The sequence below is a fragment of the Stegodyphus dumicola genome, chromosome 10, assembly GCF_044657685.1.
Source record: "Stegodyphus dumicola isolate Sdum_Otavi_A_Nest chromosome 10, ASM4465768v1".
NCBI lineage: Eukaryota > Metazoa > Arthropoda > Arachnida > Araneae > Eresidae > Stegodyphus > Stegodyphus dumicola.
The window spans coordinates 45433429-45455873 of NC_140777.1; the positions used below are offsets into that span (position 1 = coordinate 45433429).

The following is a 22445-nucleotide window of genomic DNA, read 5'->3' on the forward strand; positions in this document are numbered from 1 at the left end:
TCTCCATAGCATTCATGAAAATCAATAAAGGCACTCGTATGGTACACAGCCAAAACAGGCAAGTGGTTAAGGCTACTTTTTACTAGTTTACTACTACTATTTTTCCTCACGGTTGTATACTAATAATTGATTTAACTGTGCATCTTTCAACATCGGTTACATGCTGCATTATATTCTAATTTTGTTCAGCAGGATAAATTTATTTATCAATAACATTAAAACTAAACTGTATCATGAAAATGTTTTAATTTAGAGTATTATACAAATTTCATATAAAGAATTATGGTTTACAATGGTTTTTTCACTTTAAATTAGTTATTAAATTTCATTTACATAGTATGTCCTTCAATGAACACAACTGAAGCACTAATATTGCTGTATGTTAAAAGTTATTCACCAATTTTAATATTTTAATCCTTAATTATTTAAAATTTATTGATAATCAATTGAATAAATTCCACATAAAATTTATTTTGCGTAATAAATACAAGAAAAAAAATTGTTAAGAGCTTTATCACCTTCTAATAACCTGGAATCAAAATTCAAATGCTTATTTTCTAAATTAGAAATTCAACAATATTACATTTATGAAAATTATTAAAAATAAAAACCATATTTTTATCTGAATTTTTTTTTACAAATAAAATCCATTACTCTCATTTCCACTCCCAGGTTGATTTTGAGATGAAGATGGCTCTGTTGGTTGGTTCTGAGATGAAGATGGGACTACTGGTTGGATATGAGATGAAGGTGGATCTACTGGTTGATTCTGAGATGAATACAGATCTCCTGGTTGGTTTTGAGATGAGGATGGGTTTGACAAAATATTTTGGTCTACATTTGAAGATATTCGTAACTGAGGAGGAGGAGGCTATAAGGAGAAGGAATTGATAATAAAAATCAATTATAATAATATAAAAGCATTAAAATTTCTTTTTTGAGGGGGGGGGCAAGACAGTATTTTATGAATACATTAAATCTATGCACTGTAAACAAATTTAGCTCTTCAGTGAAATAAAACACTAAGTTAAATTTGCATATATAAATTCAATATGAATTATAATTTGATAATAAAAAAAAACTTTGATATATGAACATTTTCAAATATTTATTTAAACAGGGCCATTTTCAAATCTAGTTTTTAATTGCATATTGATATTTTAAAAAAGCTGAAACAACAAGGAGAGTGCTAATCAAATTCAATAAATTTCATGTATGAATTTTAAAGATGTAAATTAAATACACAGGGAGTTGTTACAAATGAAATGATTACTAGGTGACATCAGGTTTCTACTGGTTGTGGAAGAAAGCAAGCAGCAAGGTTTATACACATTCTATATCAGGTGACAATATCACGCATAGACGATGCATGAGCATTTAACAGTGGACATTAATATTAAATAGTAGTAGTAAAGTATATAGTGAATAATATTAATGAGCATTAAACACAGAATAATAGTGACATCAAATCAAATATAGAACCAATCAATTAGGGTTGCTTATATCAGTTCAAAAAAAATTCTGCATCAGCTGCAGTAAAACACTGACCTTCCTCAATTGATTCAAATAAGTTATATAATTTAATTGAATCATATCCATGACAAATTATAAGAGAGATTGCCTAAACACTAAATATAGTAACTGTTTAAAGGAAGTTGATAATATGTATTTCCTCCATTTTTTTCACAAATTTTATTGTCCAAAAATCCAGGAAGGTTAAATTATGTGAATAATCTCATTTCCGAAGGATGCGGTTACAGTAAGAACATAACAAATGAAAAGTCTACGATAAACTACAGGGTAATTATCAAAATATTATTTCTTTTAAAGAAATCTACACTGCAATAAAAGTACATAGTACTATTAACATAATAATATCTAATAAGATAATTTTCATTGTCTGAATCTCGCCATTCTTACTGTTGTCTCTACTACTCTTCAGCTCTCAAACCATTCAGAAATGATTACAGAAGGTGGCTGAGTTTGCGTTTGCTTTGCTGTGATGGGTTGGTTCTTGTATTATGCCAATATAAAGTTTAACAGTTAGAAAGGCAAGATTTGGCATGACTTTCACAGGTAGTTTGCGAAGATTTGTCTTTAATAGCAAGATGAAAACAATCACTACACAGATAAACATTTTAAAATTTAGAAGAACTTGCTTACTGAACACATTGAGAAACAGAATATTATGCAAATATTAAAAAAAAAAAAAAAAAAATTAGAGCCTAGCATTAAAATGTTAGAAGGAAACATATATATGAGAAAATATGTTAAAAGGAAAACAACAACAGCTTGATAAAGGTAAGGAAAGCCTTTGTCAAGCATGACAAAAGTATGGAAGCTTAAGAAAACATGAACTCACTGATGAAAACAAGTAGGTCTCTTTTAAAAACTAAAGAAGATATGTCTCTGCAAAGTATTGTGACAGTGAATGAAAAGTGGATATTTTATGACAATTGTGCATTTCCACTGCAGTAGTTGGAGGGAAAAGACCTTCAGAAAGAACTCCAAAGACCCTTTTAATCCAAAGATGATAATGTTTACAGCAGATTGGTCATGTGCTGCTGTTATTCACAATTTATTCCTTACACACACAGGAACAATAAATATAGCTTAATACTTGAAGAGGCAAATGCATGACAAATTGCACTTTAAGCAATTGGCACTTGTGAAAAGACATGGAAGTCTCAATGCTTCAGAATAAAGTTCAACTACATCATACTGTCAAGTTACAACCGCAAATCAACAATTTAGGAGACAAAATTATGCTTCATTCTTCCATTTTGCAAATAGATTTTAATTTGGTTTTTTTTGGCAATAAATATTTTACCAATAATACATTAACTTATCAGGTAGCAGAAGACTTCACAGCTTCCAAAGACACTGATTTTTTTTAAAAAAATCCGTTAAGTTGATTAAAAACTTGTCAACAAGGTAGAGCCCTGTATAAACAGTGGTAACCTTCGTCACACATAGACAAAAATGTTCTGATGCTGCTGAAGTTTAAGTAAAGAGATTTCAACAGCCCCCCCCCAAATCGATTATTTCATTTGTAACAATCCTATAGCAGCTATGCAGCATAAAAAGATTTAATATGCTGTTATGTAAATACATTTATGACATAATTGTCAACAGCATGATACATGTTTAACCACCTGAGTGACATGGCCATCTTTTTGAGGTCATGCGATATTTTGTTGCTTGGTTTAGATTACGTTATTATTTAAAACATTTTGATTCTTTATTAAATTTTCTAAAATAATCTAAATATTATTTTCAAGAGTTTCATATTTGTTTATTTATTTCATATTTGTTTCATATTAGAGTTCATATTTGTTTAGGAATACAAAGACTAAAATAAGTAATTAAAAGAAGTTTAACAAATAAATGCAGTTTCAATACAGTATTCCATAAGCGGATCCATAAAGCCATGTCACTCAGTGGGTTAAGAGAAAATTACACATTGAGTTAAACTTATAATTATAAAACATTACAGAATTTTATAGTTTTTACAATACAAGGTCTAAGATCCGGAAACATGTGGGACTTCGGCAATTCTGGATTTTTCCTGATGTTAGATCATCAATTTAAATCTGATAAGATAATATGTAAAAATCACAATATTAAAAATATCAAATAGTGATTTATGAAATAATGAAACATCTATGACCTTACGGAAATAAAAATTTATAAAAGGAAAAAAAAAAAAGCAGCTCAATATCTATTTGTTGTTATTACAACACATTTCTTTCAATGCAAGTTGTTTAAATTGCTTCGATTTTTGTGTTAGTAATTATTCTTCAATCCTATAGATAAATCTTCTTCTTCAGTTACAAAGTTTCATTGATCAAGTCCTGTAACTGCTGTGTCGAGAATTCACATTAACATGTCAATCGAAACTTTTTCATTATCAACAACCTCTCTGTCATTTAATTCACTATCAGTAGCAATATTTTCTGGATTCAGAACCATAATACAGATTTCACCATTCATTAGTTGACTGATGATTGGCACGTTATCAAAATGAAAAACTTGTTAAATCATTTCATTTATTACTACTTCTTTACATTTCTTCCCAAATTTGATTAATAGAAAAATTTTGCCTTTTGTTTGCGATATCTAAAAAGATTCAAATTCATGGCTGTCATCTTAAAACATATATGATACATCAAAAACATTGTATAGCATCCACTGTACAATGTTTGTAATGTATCATAAGATTGACAGGGGTTTGAATCCCAGCAAATGGGTTGGTTGCATGGGGGTTTTCATGGTTTCCCTATGTGAAATGTGTATACAAGCCAATTTTCCTTAAAATGTCATTAACAAAGGCATCCCCTTCCTTAGGCAGAAGACCTTTGAATGCTTTGCCTTAATTAAATAAGCCAAAACAAACCAAAAGATTTTTTAAAAAAAAAAAAAAAGATTCCAGATCATTATGGATATTGAATATTCCGATTTCAGATTGTATGTAGAATGTTTCCCAATATTCACAGCAGTTCATATTTGTTTTCAGACATGTGTTTTTCTATTTTTTATTTGCAAATATCAGCTACTAAACATTAGTAAAATGACTTATTTTTCTTTCACATGTGCTATTGATAATCTTTTTTTAAACTTGCTTGTTTTGGAGGGTGGGAAATCGAAACTTTTTCAACAAGTAAAATAGTTTTTCAGAAAGTTGTGAAAATGCAAAAAATATTTGCACACTTTTAATAAACAGTTTATATTTAATAAAAATACAAAATAATGGAGCATTCAATATTTTGTTGGTTATCTTTTAATAAATTTACACTTGTTATATGTTTTGCCATGGATTCAACTTATTTTTTCTGGTAAGAATGTTCCATTCTTTCATAAAAATTTCTCGTGATGTATTTTCTTTAAAACAGAAAATTACAACAAGAAATATTGTCTACCAAAGCATCTCAACAAAAATTTGATGTGTTCATGCTAGTATGTGAGTGACTAATTAAAATTTTTTGAATATATTATTTCATTAAAAGAGTATTTTGATGACATTTATTTTAAATTGAGCAAGACTAGAGAAAAAATAATGTATTAGAAGAAAGTTTGAAGTCTATGTATCAATATTTAGTACATGTATCAATATTTAGTACAAGATCTATTGCAAATAAAATTCAATAATAATAATCTCCAAAAACAAATACGAGTCACTATACCTATTCCAAGTTAAATGGCTAGTTAATAAAAGCATCAGTGGCAGAACACAGTTGTTTTCTTATTTGTACTAGACAGCAAGACAGTGCATTGCTGAACATGCCAGAGCGCAAATTAAAAATAAAAATTAGAAAGGGGTGAGATACAATATTATTTGATAGACAAAATCTTATCACACGCAAAGGTAAATTTTGTAGTAAATTTATGCAATATTATTTGCCCAATAATTGCCAAAAGACTGAAGAGTGTCTGGCCTTGTATCACTCAGATGTTGATAACTGCAATATTTGATGTTCTTAATGTTCTTGTAGTGATCTTTAAAATGTATCTTTGTTGAACTATTATAATGGCTTTACCTAAAAAAATTTTGCAATCAAAACTCAAGATGTCTGGAAAACTTTTTATTTTTTTTAGAAGTACTTTCTAGATTTTTCAAAAATACTGTAAACACTGCCATTAACGAAGCTGAATTAACACACTTAAAACCAGTCACAATTAGAACTTTTTCACACATTTTAGTTACTTATTAGATAAACAGAATAAAAGATAATAGTTACAAATGCAACATTCCAACAAAAAGGAGGTTTGTTTTAAGAATGCAGATCATTTTAACTTATTTTCTTTGATTTAAAATATGTATGGATCATTTTATTTTTAAGCATTTTTCTTAATTCTTAATTTTTGGGTCTGCCTGCATGATTACAGAAAAAAACTATCATTATAGGACTGTATAACTTTAGGTTAAATAAAATTTTATAAAATATTTTTTCCCGATTTAATAAACAAAACCTAAAAATTAGCATTCTTTATTTTTTATAAATCCAGTTTTTTTTTTTTTTTTTCAAAATATTTTGTTACTGAATTAATGCAAAGAAACATTAAGTAAAATATAACCAAATTGTAATCTTTTGGATGGGAAGCTCTATTATTTACTTTTCAATATATCAGATTTGGATATTTATAAAATATTCCTATCCATACATCGGAAAGCCAGTAATATCTTCAGATTTACTCTATATAAGTGGAGCATAAAAAATACATTAAGAAATATATAATACCTGTTCAATTAGTCAAAACTAAAGTTGCAAAATATATATAATTTGCATTTTTGAAACTTATAACTACCTCTTAAGAAGTACTAGCAGTACCTTCTTTTGAAAATCACTTGAAAAAAATTGTACTTTAATCTTTGCACAACAATATAAGCATTTTGGTACAAATACATAAATTTTAATAATGAAAAATAACTTAGATATCAAAGAATTTTTACATGAATCATATATGAGAGTAATAATAAAAATAAATAAATAAATAAATAAATAAAAAACACGCTTTAGCTTTTAAATAAGGCAAACGTTACTAACAGGAAGTGTGCCAGGAACTGCATCAGCAACAGAAGCTAAGAAGATTAAATTTCTGTGAAGAAGTTGTAGGTACCTTAAAAAGAATATACATGTTTAAGTGCAAAAATATTTAAAATTCTTAAAAAATTATAATTACATTTTTTTCTAGAAAACAATCTCTGTATTATGTCATACACTCTGAAATCAGTTCAAATCTCAACACATGTAGGAGTTTAGAAGATTTTCTTTTTAAATTCATGAGACATCAATTCTACAATTAATGCTAGAAGTATTAATCCATCAAAATGATAGATTATCTCCTTCAGATGGAATAAATATTTTTATTAGTAATTCTAATATTAAGCTAAAAAAATTAATGATTACTAAGAATTACAGTCATATTAATTTAGAAAAATTACTAATTTAGAACACATGAAAATTTAATCAAGTATAATAGGTCAACTTCAAAAGAATAATAAGCTAGCATAAAAAATTACATCACATTAAAATTTAGAATATTAATAAAATATAAATATATCCACTTTTGTGAAATAGAAAAAATGATGAAACTACAACCCACTTGAGAATTTAATGCAAAATTTTATGCATTTTTATGTATTTCATGAAAATGTGAAAAATATTAGCCTTATTTATGAAAACTAAAACACATATAGTTATTTTTCAAGCTTTGGAAGGAAGGGGGATGATTTTCAAGCAATGATGAAATGGACACATGGAGCAAAAATGGTTGAGGATCACCTTAATAAGCATTTAAAATTATTTCAAATGAAAACTAAAATGTTATGTGAATGTTTGACAACAAGCAATGCGTGTTTCAATTTGGTGTTAGGAAGCTCCCTTTTCGTACGGTTTACAAATCTCAACTATAGTTCTCTATCATTTAAAAAATCTTGGATAATATAGAAAAAGAGGAGAAAAAGATGAAATTGACTTAAATTAGTTTGCCAGAAAGGAAAATAACAAGATTGTCTAGTGTTTTTAACTTTGAGTATCAATGATACAAAGAGATACTGCATTGTCCCAGATGCAGTTTCTGTAATGTAATTAGCACAAGCACATTCAGCTAGTGGTTGAGATTTGTGGTTTGAATTCTGAAGAAGACTCAAGGTGATAGTATGCATTTCCTTTTCTAAATAACACAAGTCTCTAACAGCTTTCCTTCATTAGCTTACTAACCATCTTTTACATAATTAGGCATTAATATTATTTAAACTGTTATACACACTGTTTTAATTCATTTGATATTTTCATACGACTGATAAATATATGCACTGTAATAATTAAAAGTTAAAAATAATGACACTGAAAATATTAAAAAATGTAAATAAGAGCATTAAAAACAAAATATCATCAGCAGTGTGGCCATTTTCAAAGATACAATATGTTTCAAGATTTACCATGGATATTACAGAATGCTACAAGAAAACCTCCCATTTAACTATTACAGATCAACTTAATTTTTTAATTTCTTGCCAACAGTTGGAGCTATCTTCTTGTTCACTTTTTCTGTAATAAATACAACCATGGTTTTCCCTTTGCTGAAGATTTCTTTGACAAACCTGTACCTGTTGGCCCCAGAAATAGAAAAATCTTAACTAAACTCTACCCTCAAACACATGTATGCCTGCATACACACATATCAAAAGCAATAATAATAAAACAGAAGCACAGTGACAAATTGAATGAAAGGTGATGATGCAATAAAGGAAGTAAATTACATCTTTTTTTCTGCTACTATTTATTTTCCTTCTGGATTGAAACTTTTTGCACCTTTCATGCAATTTGTCATCATGATTTTTTTTTTTCAATTTATTTATTATTATTGCACATGGTTTGTTCTGAATTGAATACAGGATGAATTTTAAATGATTTAATTAACTTACTTTGCATTTGAATTGCAATATAATATTAAAAATGAGAACTTTCCCCTTTGGTCAACTACCAGAATTAAGGAACAGATTTAATAAAATGAGGGCAGAGATTGATATAATAATAATAATAATAATAATAATAATAATAATAATAATAATAATAATAATAATAATAATAATAATAATAAAAGAAAAAAGTACCACACAACAAAGTCATAGGTTTATTGGTGCAGGAAGCTTTAAAACAAAGGTTCCAAAAATAAAACAAAGAATAATGGGAGGTATGGTTCCTTTTAAAAGTTGCATATCTCTCACAGAGTGCCTTCATACTAGCAATATGGCAGTTTATGAGCATCTGTGGCAGTCAGTTTCACTTCTAAATGTATTCTTTGTTTCTTTCTATGGTGTTTTGAAAATTCTGGAAGGAAGAAAGAATATAGCAACAGTGTCCAAGACATAGTCTATGGATTTAGGTCTTGGATATACGAATGGTCAATCCTTTGGTTAATATTCTCCTATTACAGAAAATCATTCCAAGATATGTGATGTGATCCCATAAAAGAGCACTTTCGTCCATCTCTATTGGAGAGTAAAGAATTTCATCATATATTTAGGAAATTCGAACTTCTCTAACTTTTGCCTTCCTATTTTACTTGACAAATGATGTTTAAAATGATCATTTCCTTCATTATTACTTATTCACTTTCAATTTTCTCTATTTACTTATGATAGATGTTAACTTATATTTTAAAATAAAATTTCTTCTCAGTTCCAGCGCCTGGCCCATGAAGGACATACTGCCATGTAATTGCTCTGCAATAATTGCTTTCTCTTACTCTACTATCACTTAAAAGTGGCCACCTATCAATCTGTTCACTATTTAATCATATCATGCCCGCCGAAATAAATTTCTGCCTGGATATTTAATCATGAAAATTTAATCTTTACTTCACTATGATTTGTGCCATATGCCAATGAGCCTATTAATCTGTAAAATCTTTCCTTTCTGCTTTTTGCTTTAGTGTCGTAGTTATGTGTTAAAATATTTTAAAATATATGTATACCATATTTGACGGCATATAAGACGCACCCTTATTTAGACGGCCACACACAAGGAAAAAAGTTTCAATAGCGTGGTTTCTTTTAGTTCTCGCATTTCGTAAAAGCCAAATAAACAATTATTGAATGCAATTACCTTCACGTATAAGACGCAGGTAACTTTTTTAAGACCAAATTTAGGAAAAAAAGTGCGTCTTATATGCCGTCAAATATGGTATATAAAATTAAAAAATACAAAAGTTTTAAATCATAAAACTTCCGAAAAAATTAAAAACTTGGTTTTTTCTATTCTTAAACTTTCTCGATCTAATGTACAGTACCAAACAGATTAATTGAAACTTTTTTTTTTTTTTTGCACTTTGGCAACATTTTTATTATTTGTAATGGCAATACTGTAGTTATTTTTATTTTTGACACAGTCTAGCAAGCATAGCTCAGTGTGCAGCACGTGTTTTGATATTGGTTGAGTGATTTTTTCTTATATTTCTAATAAAAGTTGTTCAATTTCAGCATTTTGACCGTAACCTACAAAGATGGATGTATCGATGAATAAACGAGTAATGATAGTGACAATGGCTAAGCATACCACAAAAACTCAGACATTGCAGTAGAGGTTGGAGTAAGTTTTGCTACAGTCAATAAGAACATCAATCGCTATAAGGAGTCAGGGGATATCTCAGTGAAGAGGAAGGGGAAATGTGGTGCAAAAAGAAAGACAAGTAAGTGAGATGACCAGCGATTACTGAATTCTAGTCGAAATGATTGCCGTAAAACTGCAGTAGACCTTGCTCGAGAATTGGCTGAAACTGGTGTCCACGCAACTCCCATGACTGTTCGTCAAAGATTTCTTAAAGCGGGAAGACCAGCAAGGAAACCTGTCAAGAAACAACTTTTAACAATGGCAATGAAAGCCAAAAGACTTGCATGGGCCAAAAAATATGAAAATTGAATGGCAGAAGATTGGAAAAGAGTTTTCTGATGAGACTCACTTCATCGTGCAAAGCCAGCAATTTCGGTTCATTCGAAGGGGAAAGGAAAAACTGAACTTGTCACACGTCATCCAAACCACAAAACATCCTCTTAAAAAATGTTCTGGAGGTGTATTATGGACTAGGGCCGCTTGTTCCAGTGACAGGTATGATGAATAGTGAAAAGTACCAGTCCATATTGATAGAAAGAATGATACCAGTATTGAAAAAATGGTGGCCAAATGGGAAAGGAGTTTTTCAGCAGGATTTGGCTCCCTGCCATACTTTAAAAAAAAATGGTCAAATTTTTTTCAGAAAACCATATCACCATATTAGATTATCCTGGGAATTCACAAGACATCAACCCAATAGAGAATCTGTGGGCAATTTGCAAGAATCGATTGTCTACATCGGATTGTACCACAGTGGAAAAATTAATAATCGCAATTATCAGTATATGGTTTAAAGATGAAAGGATGCTGACAACCTGCAAAAACCTTGTGAATTCAATGCCAAAGAGGATCAAACTCTTAATTGAGGCCAAGGGAGGCCACATAAAATATCAATCGTAATAATTTGTTTCTATTATTGAAATGAATGATAGATAAAAGATTTTATACAAATTTTCATCTTGTTTCAATTAATCTGTTTGATACTGTAGCTCCCTCTAGTTTGCATCATGATAACCAATTATGCAACTTTCCTATTTCTGCTCACTACTTAGATATTTTTCTGATGTGGGGGTACATGGTTTTGACCATAGGCACTCCTTAACTTATAATCATTGGTATTGGCAGTTCTCACAAAATACACAACATTTCTACAAAATCACTTGCCAGGCCCAAAATATATTTTACTTTTTTTTTTTTTTTTAAATATAAAGATACACAAAATTTTAAAAAAGTTCGAAAGTAATAAATACTCACTGATGGCATTCACGAGCTTTGCCTCTATTCTGATAATCTGTGATGGCTCTCATAATCAGAGTGTTTTCGTCAAGCATCTGAATAAATTTTTAAAGAGTGAATAATTGAATAACTTAAACAATAAACTATACACAAAATTATATTATCATTACTTTGTTTTAGTAAAAGAAATTGCGGAAATAATTAGAGATTTGTTACAGAAAAAAAAAAAAATAATAATAATAAATGTTACATTAAGGTGTAAAAACTTTTTAATTTTCTAAAAATAAAAAGATTCCAGCATAAATGTCTCAAATCACAGAACTAAAAAAAAAAAAAAAAAAAGAAACAATCAACTGCAGGTAAAATAATATTACATTATTTTGTTTTAGTAAAGAAATTTCACACAGAAATAATTAAAGATTTGTAACAGAAAAAACAAATACTATGTTAAGATTAAAAATTAGTTTTTCTAAAATAAAAAATCTAGGAATAAAGTCTCAAATTACAGAACAAAATTTTACCACAGATTTAATATAGCCGCTTTCATAACCAATATAGCCGCTAACTAAATAATACAGAAAATAAGAGACAAAGATGAATTTAATTTTTAAGATTATTGTGTCTTAAAGATGAATTTGTAATGCATATTTTAGCTCTACAATAGAAATAAAAATAAGAATAATAGAAATAAAAATGTACACACACATTTGCAATATCTTTTCAGAAATTTTATTACCAGAGTTTAAATAATTATTTTTTAAATGTTATATAATTTCAATGTTCAAAATAATTTACATAAATCCACAAATGAATGGAAACGACTGAATAAGAATTTTTTTTTATATATTTCTATAGACATTTTTAGTTTTTTGTCCTCAGTTTTGTACATCCCATTCCTTCCTGGAATGATCATATTTAATCTTGGACTACAATATTGCCGCTTTAGTGCTGAACTTTCTCATTCTCCTGCTACGTTATTGCTTTGTCATATGGTTTGACAATTTAATAAATATAATTTTGAACAAAGAGTCATAAAACAGAATCTAATAAAATCTTTAGAACATGCACTGCTGTATTTACCTTATTATGAAAATTTTCTCATTGCTAATTTTTTTCGGCTAAGGTGTCATATACATCCCGGGATACATGTGGTCGCCAAATGTAGTGATATTTTGTCTTGGATGGTTGAGATTTTGTTTGTATGGAAACCCATTTTACGTGGAAACTTTTGTGGGGAATGCGGTTTTATTTTGTTGTGGTGGTTTTTTTTTTTTTTTTTTTTTTTTTTTGGTTATGTGTTGAATAATGGCATATAGCCAATAGTTTTATTAATAAAAATATATAGGATTATATATGTGATATGTATGTCCTTTACAAGTTTTTGCTTCAAATTAATATTTTTATCCCATGCATTTAGAAGAGCTTAAAATGCAGAGAAAAAGAAACGATTAAAACAACAACCAATTTTGGTGGTGCCATCTAAAAATAAATAATTAAAAGGAGTAGATCCTATACTACATAGTTATGAAATTAAGAATATGAAGTATTCTCTCTTCTTTCTTTTTGGGGAGAAAAAGTAATTGAGGGTTAACAACTGCAACTTTCCTTCCGAACTTCTGTTAATTTTAGGCAGTGATTTTATCAGGTCAAAATGCAATAAGGAAATATGCACAGAATAAAAATTTACATTACTATTATTGATACTTTTCCGTTTCGCCGTCGCAAATCTCGCCAAGCAGACTTTATTGGTGACAACATACAGTATACACATAAAAAATTTTAATAAATGTTAGTTCTAAGAATTTTTTATTTTGAAGGCACAAGTATTTTAATATCATTTAAAATTTTGTGAAAAGCCAATAAATTTGTAAAAAGACATTAATTAAAAAATTTACTATGCTTTCATGGTTCAACATCCTGATTTGCTGGTTCATATCTTGTGACCCCTAGTGATCTCATTTCACGTAAATTACGCCACAAAAATCTAATTCTCTCAGTAATTATCTACATTAATTTCAAGTTAAATCTTAATTTGGAATAAAAGTTTAAATGAAAGAATAACTTCAATTCATACAAATAGCTTATTCAGAAATTATGTAAAACTGCAGTGCTTTACTTTGTTAATGCATTCTCATTAGAATTGATGAATTTAACCTTTGACTTCGCCTTTTCTATATTTTCGCCCTCGGGTGAGTGGTGTGACTGCATCCTAATTGACTCAATTACTGTGAATGGCCTTAAGGAATAAAATTGAACTATCTGGTAAACATTCTATGTAATTGTTCTATGTTAATTCTAATGTTATTTCTAATGTTGTTTCATTCTATGTTAATTCTAATTAATTGTTTCAGCGTGTTTGTTGTCGTTTTTTGATGATGGTAACCATGCTTTGGGAGCTGTCCTGAGTAATACTGGCTAATAAATTGTGTTTTGTTACTTCATCAAGTGTCGGTGTTAATCGCTCCAAATCCATGAACCTGTAAAGAAACACAATAATATTCAGTGTGATTTGCTGTAGCTGTTCAGATCTGTGTGATGGTGTTGTGTATATTCTGTTACAGTGCAGGAGATCGGGGTTACAGTGCAGGCATGCCAGTATTGAAAGAAACAATCTGATAAGAAATGGCTGCAACTTGTTTTGAAAATGACGTGTAAAAGGTTACCAGTGAGGATATTCCGTTTGGCATCGGTTGTACCATTATTGGCGACTTTATCGCCTGTGCCAGCAAAACTGAAAAATACCCTATTATTTGTTAAGGAAAGGTACATAGCTCTTTTTTTTTTACAGAAATATTATATATCTGTTATGCATTAGATGTACCAAAGAAGTATTTCACTGGACTGTACTTTCAAATTAACTATTAATGTACACGGTGACCCAAGATAAATTAAACTGGATATGACAGAAATGAAACTGAAAAGTATTAGCATATTTTGACAGGACAGCGTGACAGCTTGGTAGCAATGCATTCCGTTTTTACATCTGGCAGGACTGTCTCAAAGGATTTTATGGCCTTTGTAGTAACCTGATCTATCCATGTATGGCTTTTATTTATTAGGCAGCTTGAGTGGCAAGGTTAACCATAACGATTCCCGATCTCCTGCACTGTAACAGAATATACACAACACCATCACACAGATCTGAACAGCTACAGCAAATCACACTGAATATTATTGTGTTTCTTTACAGGTTCATGGATTTGGAGCGATTAACACCGACACTTGATGAAGTAACAAAACACAATTTATTAGCCAGTATTACTCAGGACAGCTCCCAAAGCATGGTTACCATCATCAAAAAACGACAACAAACACGCTGAAACAATCAGCAACACAGCTTTTAGGCTATAACGCTAAAGACAGCTTTACAGCAAAGCACTAGAGTACAGCTTCCGACTCTGTTCGGTCGGTCACAGAACTCAACGTACTCTTAAGCCTCTCCACACTACAACTCGCAATGCACGCGATAATACACTCAATAACCTCAATGATGCACATGCTCGATGCACCAGTCTGCAATACAGCCGATGACCAACTCGAGACTAGATTGACTATCAACCCGATAGACTACGAGACACTCAAGAGTCTTGCAATCGAATCTATAGACTACAAGACACTAGATATATTCGCGATCAACTTGCTTGACATGGCACTAACTGACTTACTAGACTCTCACTCATTCACTAACTCCTACTCCACATGCAGGCAAGGTTTATATAGCTTTTGGGCTGCACTAATTTTGTTGTCAAATATGACAACCCTGCCTTCCCTTGCCATTTTCTGGCAACCTTGTGGGGAAGCTATCTTACCGTGGCTAAACATTTTGTAACACTGTCCCCTCCTAAGGACCCGGGTGGCACAAAACCTGGTCAGAAGATAAATTCGATACAAACAAAACGTAATAAAACAAACAAATAACATAACTAAAGAAACAAATATTTACACTCTGTAGAAGTTATATACACAAATTAACCACATAACAATTTTAAATTATACAAATTAAAGTTCAGAATGAATATCATATTTTTCGTTAGGTTATACCTCAGTCAAATACTCTTTCACTACAGTTCTCAGATGTATTTTTGTTTTGCATTTCACAGTCTGAAGATTCAGTCCTTTCAGACTTTTCATCCACATAAAGATCTGAAATAATTTGCTCACCACTCTGTAGTTTATTTGCATCATGTGTAAAGTTCACCTTGGTATGTTTAGAAGTTGGTATATGCTTATTTTCCTCTATTTTCAAGGAACCAGTTCCAAATTTTGTGTTTAAGTTATGAACAGAATTCGAGTCTTTAAGAACAGAAATAAGGTTTAGAATCAAGTTTGTGTCTGTATAAATTGTATCAAGAGAGACATACTTAGTTTGAGAAACAGTTGTATTTTTTTGCAATATTGGAACACTCTGCTTAAGATGTACATCAGATTCTCCCATCTCTGCCATGAACTTTCAGATGGTTTGATACTTGCTAACTGCAACTTCGTAACTTCGGGGGGAGGGGGGGACGCTGCGACGCGCAATGAATTGGAAGTTGATCTGTCAGCACTATCCTTATCTTCAGGGCAGATGTTTTTATTTTATTTGGCTTAGAATTCCTTATTAAATGTAGTATTTCATCTCAATGTACTCCATCTTTGATATGATTTAAATCAAATTCTTCGTCATAAGTTTAATAAAGTAAACAAATATTAAGCTTTTTTTTTTTGTAAATTTTGATATCCTTTAGATCATAATTGCTCTTTATTTCATAAATTACGGTTTCATATTTTTAATTTTATAATTTCTGCATGCCATCTTACCAGATTTAAACTGATGATCTATAATCCGGAATCGCCGAAGTCCCAACGAGTCCGGATTAACGACTTTTGACTGTATTCACTTACCCTATTTAGAAGTTCCTTCATTTTTAGTTTGTGGCACAAATCAAAATATCAATCATACTCAAATGACTTTTTTCAAACCAGGTACTCTTTCTGATCGAATGCTTCACATAGTGACCATCTGAACCTTTCTTCCTACAAACCCATTTAAATCCATCTAAACGGTTTTTACGTCCAACTAGACGTATATCCTTCCTACATACAGGACACTTATAATGACTACTAAGTAAACCTTCATTTACACAACAGTCAATTAAAGCTCTTTTCCCCTTTTGCTCCAAATCGTACAGAACTTCAAATTAATCTTACCACATTCAGCCATTTTACCGTGTAAACCACAAAATAACAACATACTAATCGAAAATCTGATGCACACTTTCCATATCTTTATCCATGATTCAAACTGACTGCAATTATTCAACCAATTACATCATAATAGGGTTTCCATAACATTCAACTACTCAGGTTACCATAAATAAACCATCACTTGGCGATAAATGAACCAACTTCACGATAATACAAGGAGTACCCTTCTCTCTACTCAAACCATTTTTAAGGTAAAGTGCAGAATCGCCCACTTATTTGTTTGGCGCTTTTTGCAAGGGTAAAAATAATTAAATTTTTGTCAATTTTCTTTTATTTTTTAAGTGAAATTAGGTTCATGTATACATAGATAAAGTCAAGGGAGTGGCACAGTGCCATTCTGGGATTTTAAGTGAAAATAGGTCGATGTGTACATGGATACAGAGTATGTGCAATTCTTCAATATGCACCAAGCGGTGGGTGATTCTGCACTTTCCCGCATATTTAAAGAAAAACAGATTGCCTTACATGTGGGAAAACAACAGAAACAATGCCAAATTTGTGCAGTTCTGATGTTTTTGAATAGAAAACGAGGTAACAGTTTCCCTAATCGAAGGGGCACCCAATTCTACACTAGAGCCGAAAATGGATTTTTGTGTACACATGGAAACGATAGTTCGTGTAGCACCAAGTTGTACACGATGGCAGGTTATTCTAGTTCTCCGATGCTTGTTGAAGCTAAGGGAAAAAACTTTCTATATATAAATATACATCAGTAATCGTACATACAGTTTAAACATTTCAAGATACAATTATGAAGACAAATTTTTAAAAAAATACAGTTTCTCCTTAATATCCTTCTAACCACAGAAAGAAATGAAAGTTATGAACATATAAATTAATAAATTATTTCTTTAAAAGCAGTTCTATAAATTTTGATACAAACGATTTACAAATGAGCTGGGTGATTGTATGAACATACACACCTCATAAAAGAGAAAGGCAAATTTTATTTGAAATTAGCTGCTAACTTTTTTTTTTTCCTTAAAATGATAATTTTTTAAGTTTCATCATTATTCTAAAAGACTATAAGAAACTCAGATATATAGAGGCACAAGTTTTAGAGTTAATTGAGAATGCATCACAAATGCATTTGGTAAAAATCTATATGGATGGTTAAAGAGAGAAAAATAAACAGAAAGGAAACAGTGAAAAAAAAAAAACTATTTTCATAAAAGACACGTACTTTCTGAATTTGCACAGGAGATGGCGTATGTTTCACTTTCGAAGGTGGAACATAAAAAATTGACATGCTTCCGTACAATTAGCTATCACAGCTAACATAAAATTTTTAATTTACAAACGTACAGCCGAAACCAAAGAATACGTATTAGACTTTCTTTACCGAAACTTGGTGAACGAAACTCACTAGCGCCATAGCAAGGTTCCAGGACTTAGAAGAGAAGGGCTAGCTCATAGAGCTTTTCCGCCTGAAGCAGAAAGTGAGAAGTGATGACGTAGCCATGATGACGCTGAGCGCACCAATATAATTCACAGCTTGGAAATTAGCGTTTTTGAACCAGCGTTTAAAATGAGCTGTGTGTGAAAGATAGCTATAATTTGGAAGAGGCAATGTTACTGCTTTGTGAATTTTAGATTGAACCATTAAAAAATTTAATAATGCTTACTCAATTTTAAAATAATAGATAAAATATGCTACTCTTTTAACATAAAGTTCCGTGGTTTTTTTTTTATTTTTATTTGCAGGTTTTTTTTATTTAATGCACGTTTATTTCTAATCATTTCTTTATTTGCATGCTAACTGAGAGAATTTTTATGCTGCTTCTAAGATAACTATAATAGCAGCTATTTAAATTTACTCAAAAAACAACTTTACATTGACATAGGTTTAAATATATATGATATATATGGCAACATTTCTGCTAACCTACGTTTGATTTTTTGCCTAATTGTAAATTTTACATTGTTATAATTCTCTTCCGATTCAATATAATAGATATATTTTAAATAATTTTGTAATTTATACTTATATCTATATTACAATTAAATAAATGTATATAAGATTGCTACCTTAATTTTGACAAAATAGCTTTATTCAGAGTACCTAAAACAGTTATTTAATTTTTCAAAAGTGTGAGTAAAGGAAGCAGGTCTTTTTATGCCAATTACTTTGATGTTTTATACTATTATATTTTATCTAGAATGCTAATCTAGCACAAAATCTAATCAATAGTTAGTTACAAAGGATACAATAAGAATAACTTTAACAAGTACTTTACAAAATTAGTTTGTTAAATACTTGTTATTCTTGTTGGTACTATTTTGGTACTATTCATAATACCGAAGAGGCCCACCAGCGGCCGAGCGGTAAAGTCGCTGAACACTGGTAGTTCGGTCCGAGGTTATCCCGCGAACGGGCTGGCTGCATGGGTGTTTTCGTGGTTTTCCCCATGTGTAACGTGTATACGAGCCAGTTTCCCTTAGAAACTCCACGAAGGCATCCCTCCCCTTAGGCAGATAGCTCTAGTGTGCTTTGCCATAATTAAATACACACATACACATAATACCGAAGATATTATCGATTATCTCATAGAAGTCAGATGCTTTCTGATTTCCTGTAGGGTAGAGTATACCTTTTGCGGTACTTTTTGAAAATAATGTTTTTCTCTGGAGCGACTTTTTGTCTCTCGTTTCCCTTGACCATTAAATAATTTGGTTTTAGTTTGTGACACAATTTGATTTCTTCTCAATCTCTATTTAAAACCTCTTTAATAATATCAAAATTTAAAACAGTTACATCTTCTAAAACAAATCCTCTATTTAAAAAGCGGTTTCTCAGTAATTTGAGGCAGAGCGCGAAATGAGACCTCTGATTAAAACAAACTGCACATTTTGAAAAGAACCAACTTAGTCCAGTTTAGAGTCATAGCAGAGTTTTCAATCTATATGCATTTCGTCGAAACTTAGAACGCATATTTTTTCTACAGAATACAAATATTCGCCTCTTGTCTTCTTTAGAGTAAGAACATTACTTTGAATTCTTGGACTACACTAAAATTTCTATCTATATGCATTTCGTTGAAACTTAGAACGCATATTTTTTCTACAGAATACAAATATTCGCCTCTTGTCTTTAGAGTAAGAACATTACTTTGAATTCTTGGACTACACTAAAATTTAGAAAACACTAAAAAATAAAATAAACACTATTTCTTTAATTTGATAATACTAGGTAAAGATATTCCAATTTTTTTCTTTCCAAAAACCATAGCTTTAAGATGACAGAGCTCTTATGACGATGCTACGTGAAATATTTTCACTAGTACACCTGATTTTTTTCTTCTTTTTCAGTAATGCATTAATCTGCGTCTTTATAAAAATAGACTTTAGATATTTTTCCAAATTCTCCGATTTGTGCCCCCCCCGCCAAATTTCGCTATTTGAGATTTTAATTTCTGATACCAATTTCTATCTAGATGTCGTCCACCTTCTTGGTCGCTGAAAAAACATTCTAAAATTGTTCTTTTCTCTATTTTTCAATACTTTAATACAATTTTCTAAGGATATTATTTTGTTCTTCAAATTATCAATGCATTCTTGTTTATCCTTAAACATTCAGGATGACCTACATTTTCATTTGTGAGTTTTATTTCAAAATCATTAAAATTTGATTCATTATTGTCATCATCAATTTCGATTTATTATTGTCATCATAATTTACTTTCGGCACAGCATTCCATTCCAACAGTTTCTTTTTGTGGCTATCCAAACAAGCGATTTTTTCATATCATCTTCATATACTGCATAGAAAATGTTCGCTGCAAATTTTTTCGCTCTTCACATTAATAGAATCTTCTCTTTGACATTTGTGTATCCATTCTTTCGTCAAAAGCAAACTCTCATTTGGATCCTTTGGTCCCATGAAATAAAATATCTCATCCTTTCATACTTCTGTAAGTGCTACGGCACGTTGCTGCAGCGCAAAAAGCCATATTACGTAAACGATACTTTACAATATAGAATTTAAAATAAAAACTGACTAAAATTACATATATATAAATTATTTTAAATATATACATTATTAGAAAACAGATATATATATTATTAAAATTAATTTGGGATATGTAACCTCTAGAAAATCGTCTCGCAGCTCAATGAAAATACTGTTTTAAACGCGGGAAATCAGAACAGGTGGCATCACAGTGACGTCAGATTATTGCCTGTTACGTCCCCCCATTAGGCTCGCGTCGGCGAGGAGTCGAACAAAGAAATGAGCTAGCCCTTCTATTTATCCCTGGCAAGGTTCTCTCACCGACTCTACTTCAAGCCTTTAAGGCCCGTTTACACTAGCGGAACTTGGTCCCAAGAAACGTACGCTAACGTTAAGTTGTCACTCCCAAGGATCCCACCCGTTTACACTTGTAAGTCTCAAAGCCTAAGAATTACTACCCCCAACCAATCAAGTCGCTTTGATTTGCGCATGGGCAATATTTCCTATTTTGGGGTACAATGTCGAAAGTTTGCAGTAGAATGTCTAAAGTTAAAAAAGCTGAAGAAAGAAAGCGCGTTATGCATTTGAGAAGTAATTTAATATGTATGTATTTGCTGTACAAAAGCGTTTGCGTTCCAAGGCGGGAATGGGTTCGGTCAATATTTCAAGAGCGAGATACGTATTCCGCTCATGCAGTATTGTTTCCGTCACTGAGGCAGAAGTACCCAGAATTATTTTTCAATTATACTCGAATGACGGTAAGTTATTTTTATTTTTTAGCAAAACCTGAAAGTAAAAATTGAAGGAAAGACTGTCAAATATTTCTTTTTATATATCAGTAAATTAGTAATTTTTTTCCTTAGTAATTTATACTAAGGAAATAGGATTAATGATTACATTGCGATTTAATTACCGACAAAATGATTTTTTATATAATTATGAACTAGCATTAGTTATAACTAATTAGTTTAATTGGTTTATTAAGCGCATTATTAATGAAGGTTGTTTATAATTCGATTACCTTAATGAAACGTAATATCAGATTGAGTATAATGTAAAATTACTAGATGTGCCAGATGTTGGACAGTCAACATTTTAATGCACTATCGTGTATTAGGATATGTTCCTTTGTTAGAAAATACCCAGCATTCTGTATCCGTAGATTTTTTAATTATTACTGTCATGAATTTTATTAGTATTGCTTCACTTTGTCATGAAAATACTTTTGTAGAACCAGAAATATAAAATAATTAGGCTTTTAAATAATATATTCTAGAGAATTTGGAAGATCCATAAAAAGACTTGCTTTTAAAAGATTTTCTGCATTCCTGTTCCACCTGTGTTTTATATTTGACAAATGAGCAATAAAATTAAATCATGTAAATATTTTAAAAAATCATTTTTGGAGAATATTGTAGTAATATGATGAAAAACACTTAACCTCTAAAAGAATGTAAGAATAATTGTATCAAAATAGATTATTTAATGAAATTCTACTACCTGAAAAATTAAGCAATTGTTAGAGTATAAGAGTGAAATTGAAATGGAGAGTAATTTTCCTTTTAATCAGAATTATCATATTTTATTTTTTCAAATTTATAAGATAAATAACTGAATATTTTTCACTGATCATAGTTGCAGCAACACAGTATATATTTTGGCAATATAAGTATATAGTGATGCCCCTCATGTTGAGCACCTTCAAAAGTCAAAAGTATTCCTGAGAATATAAACAAACATTGGTAATGACAATCACAGATAACTATATTCTCTGAAGGTTGCTATAATATCCCGTCGGTGGCTAAATAAATAAAAACACTGAACATTAATTGTTCAATACCTGATGAAAGGGTTTAGAACATAGGCATTTCGTGCATATCTGTCCAAGATATAAATGT

At 30.5% G+C, this 22445-nt stretch overlaps 1 protein-coding gene across 2 annotated transcripts; it reads right to left on the bottom strand.

Moving 5' to 3' along the window:
* Positions 1–451: 451 nt before the first annotated feature.
* Positions 452–18029, bottom strand: LOC118201550 (calcium-responsive transcription coactivator-like). Of its 2 annotated transcripts, none has more exons than XM_035373661.2 (4): positions 17782–18029; positions 11370–11446; positions 6546–6618; positions 452–871 (listed from the first exon to the last, which is right to left on the bottom strand). In XM_035373661.2, exons 1-4 carry the CDS (start codon positions 17845–17847, stop codon positions 635–637), a joined length of 453 nt encoding a protein of 150 aa, XP_035229552.1. In that variant the 5' UTR covers positions 17848–18029; the 3' UTR covers positions 452–634. The 2 variants fall into 2 exon arrangements, with proteins under 2 accessions (XP_035229552.1, XP_085681038.1); XM_085824912.1 differs by lacking the exon at positions 17782–18029 and adding an exon at positions 17522–17570.
* Between the last annotated feature and the right edge of the window lie 4416 nt (positions 18030–22445).